This window comes from Marmota monax, unplaced genomic scaffold (genome assembly GCF_021218885.2).
Source record: "Marmota monax isolate L192 unplaced genomic scaffold, Marmota_monax_Labrador192_F-V1.1 WCK01_AAM20220418_F8-fsc00064, whole genome shotgun sequence".
Classification (NCBI taxonomy): Eukaryota; Metazoa; Chordata; class Mammalia; order Rodentia; family Sciuridae; genus Marmota; species Marmota monax.
Window position 1 is genome coordinate 1,355,777 of NW_026694542.1, and position 1,419 is coordinate 1,357,195.

Here is a 1,419-nt window from a genome sequence, read left to right on the forward strand (position 1 = left end):
TAGTGACCAATATTTAATCAAGCATAATGATGTTTCTCATAGTAATGGCTGCTCTATACTTATGGAAAACAATGAAAAAACTCCAGTTTTCATAGACATTATATGATACAAAAATGTTCAACTTGTAATGTGGGTTTTTTAAATGAATTACAGGACTGGGCACAGTGCCACACGCTTGTAATCCCAGTGGCTCAGGAGACCGAGGCAGGAGGATCACAATTTCAAAGCCAGCTTTAGCAATCTAGCAGGGTTCATTTAGCAGGGTCCTAAGCCACTTAGTGAGGCCCTATCTCAAAGTAGAGTAAAAAACAGCTGGAGGCCTGGGGTTGTGGCTCAGTGATGGAGTGCATGCCTTGAATGTGTGAGACACTGGGTTCGATTCTCAGCACCATATATAAATAAAAAATAAAGATCCATCAACAACTAAAATGAATAAAATAAATATTTTTTTAAAGAGCTGGGAATATGGTGCAATGTTTAAGCATCCCTGGATTCAATCCCCTATCCCAAAAATAAATAAATAAATAAATATCTTAGGTTGGGGGCTTCCAGTCGGTGGCGTGCTGCTTGGAAAACGTGATCTTGTAAAAGATGGCTAAAAGCTTACGGAGTAAGTGGAAAAGGAAGATTCGGGCTGAAAAGAGGAAAAAGAATGCTCCGAAAGAGCTCAACAGACTTAAAAATATTCTCAAAGTTGGCAGTGATGTTTTAATGAAAGATGTTGAAGAAATAGCAACTGTGGTGGTACCTAAACATTGCCAAGAGAAAACGCAGAGTGTGGTGAATGATGAAAAAGATGACATGAAAATGGAGACTGAGATTAAGAGAAACAAAAAGACTCTTCTAGACCAGCATGGACAGTACCCTGTGTGGATGAACCAGAGGCAAAGAAAAAGACTGAAGGCAAAGCGAGAAAAAGGAAACGGGAAGAGCAAAGCAAAAGCAGCAAAGGGTTTGGCCTGGTAGACTCTTAAAACTTGAAGAATTCTACATGGGACAGATGTTTGATTGGAGAATGTATACATTGATTTTGACTGTCACTAAATGAAAACTATTCATTTTCATATTTTAAGTTGACTTTTTGTCTTCAATTCAAACCCAGAATAACCCCTCAAGTTTGTTTTAGGAACTTGAATAAAGTATTTTCTTTAGTAAATGAAAGGTATATTGATGTTTTAATTGGATGTCACTCAATATCTATATACTATAAGACATCAAAATTCTGTCAAGAATTAATATGGTTTACCAGGTGTGTTGGAACACACATGTGATCCCAGCAGCTCAGGAGATTTAGGCAGGTGGATCACAAGTTCAACGACAGCCTCAGCAACTTAGCAACTGAGACCATGTATCAAAAAATAAAAAGGTTTGGGGTGTGGCTTAGTGGTTGAGTGCCCCTAAATTCAATCCCTAGTGCCA

The 1,419-nt window shown here is 38.2% G+C and overlaps 1 protein-coding gene across 1 annotated transcript; it reads left to right on the forward strand.

The window, feature by feature from the left end:
* The first annotated feature begins 543 nt into the window (after positions 1–543).
* Positions 544–1,161, forward strand: LOC124076473 (protein LLP homolog). Its single transcript, XM_046420405.2, has one exon. It carries the CDS (start codon positions 592–594, stop codon positions 964–966), a length of 375 nt encoding a protein of 124 aa, XP_046276361.1. The 5' UTR covers positions 544–591; the 3' UTR covers positions 967–1,161.
* The last annotated feature ends 258 nt before the right edge of the window (positions 1,162–1,419 follow it).

Excerpts from the sequence above, each read along its gene's own strand:
- LOC124076473 (XM_046420405.2), top strand. The coding sequence starts at position 592 with ATGGCTAAAAGCTTACGGAGTAAGTGGAAAAGGAAGATTCGGGCTGAA.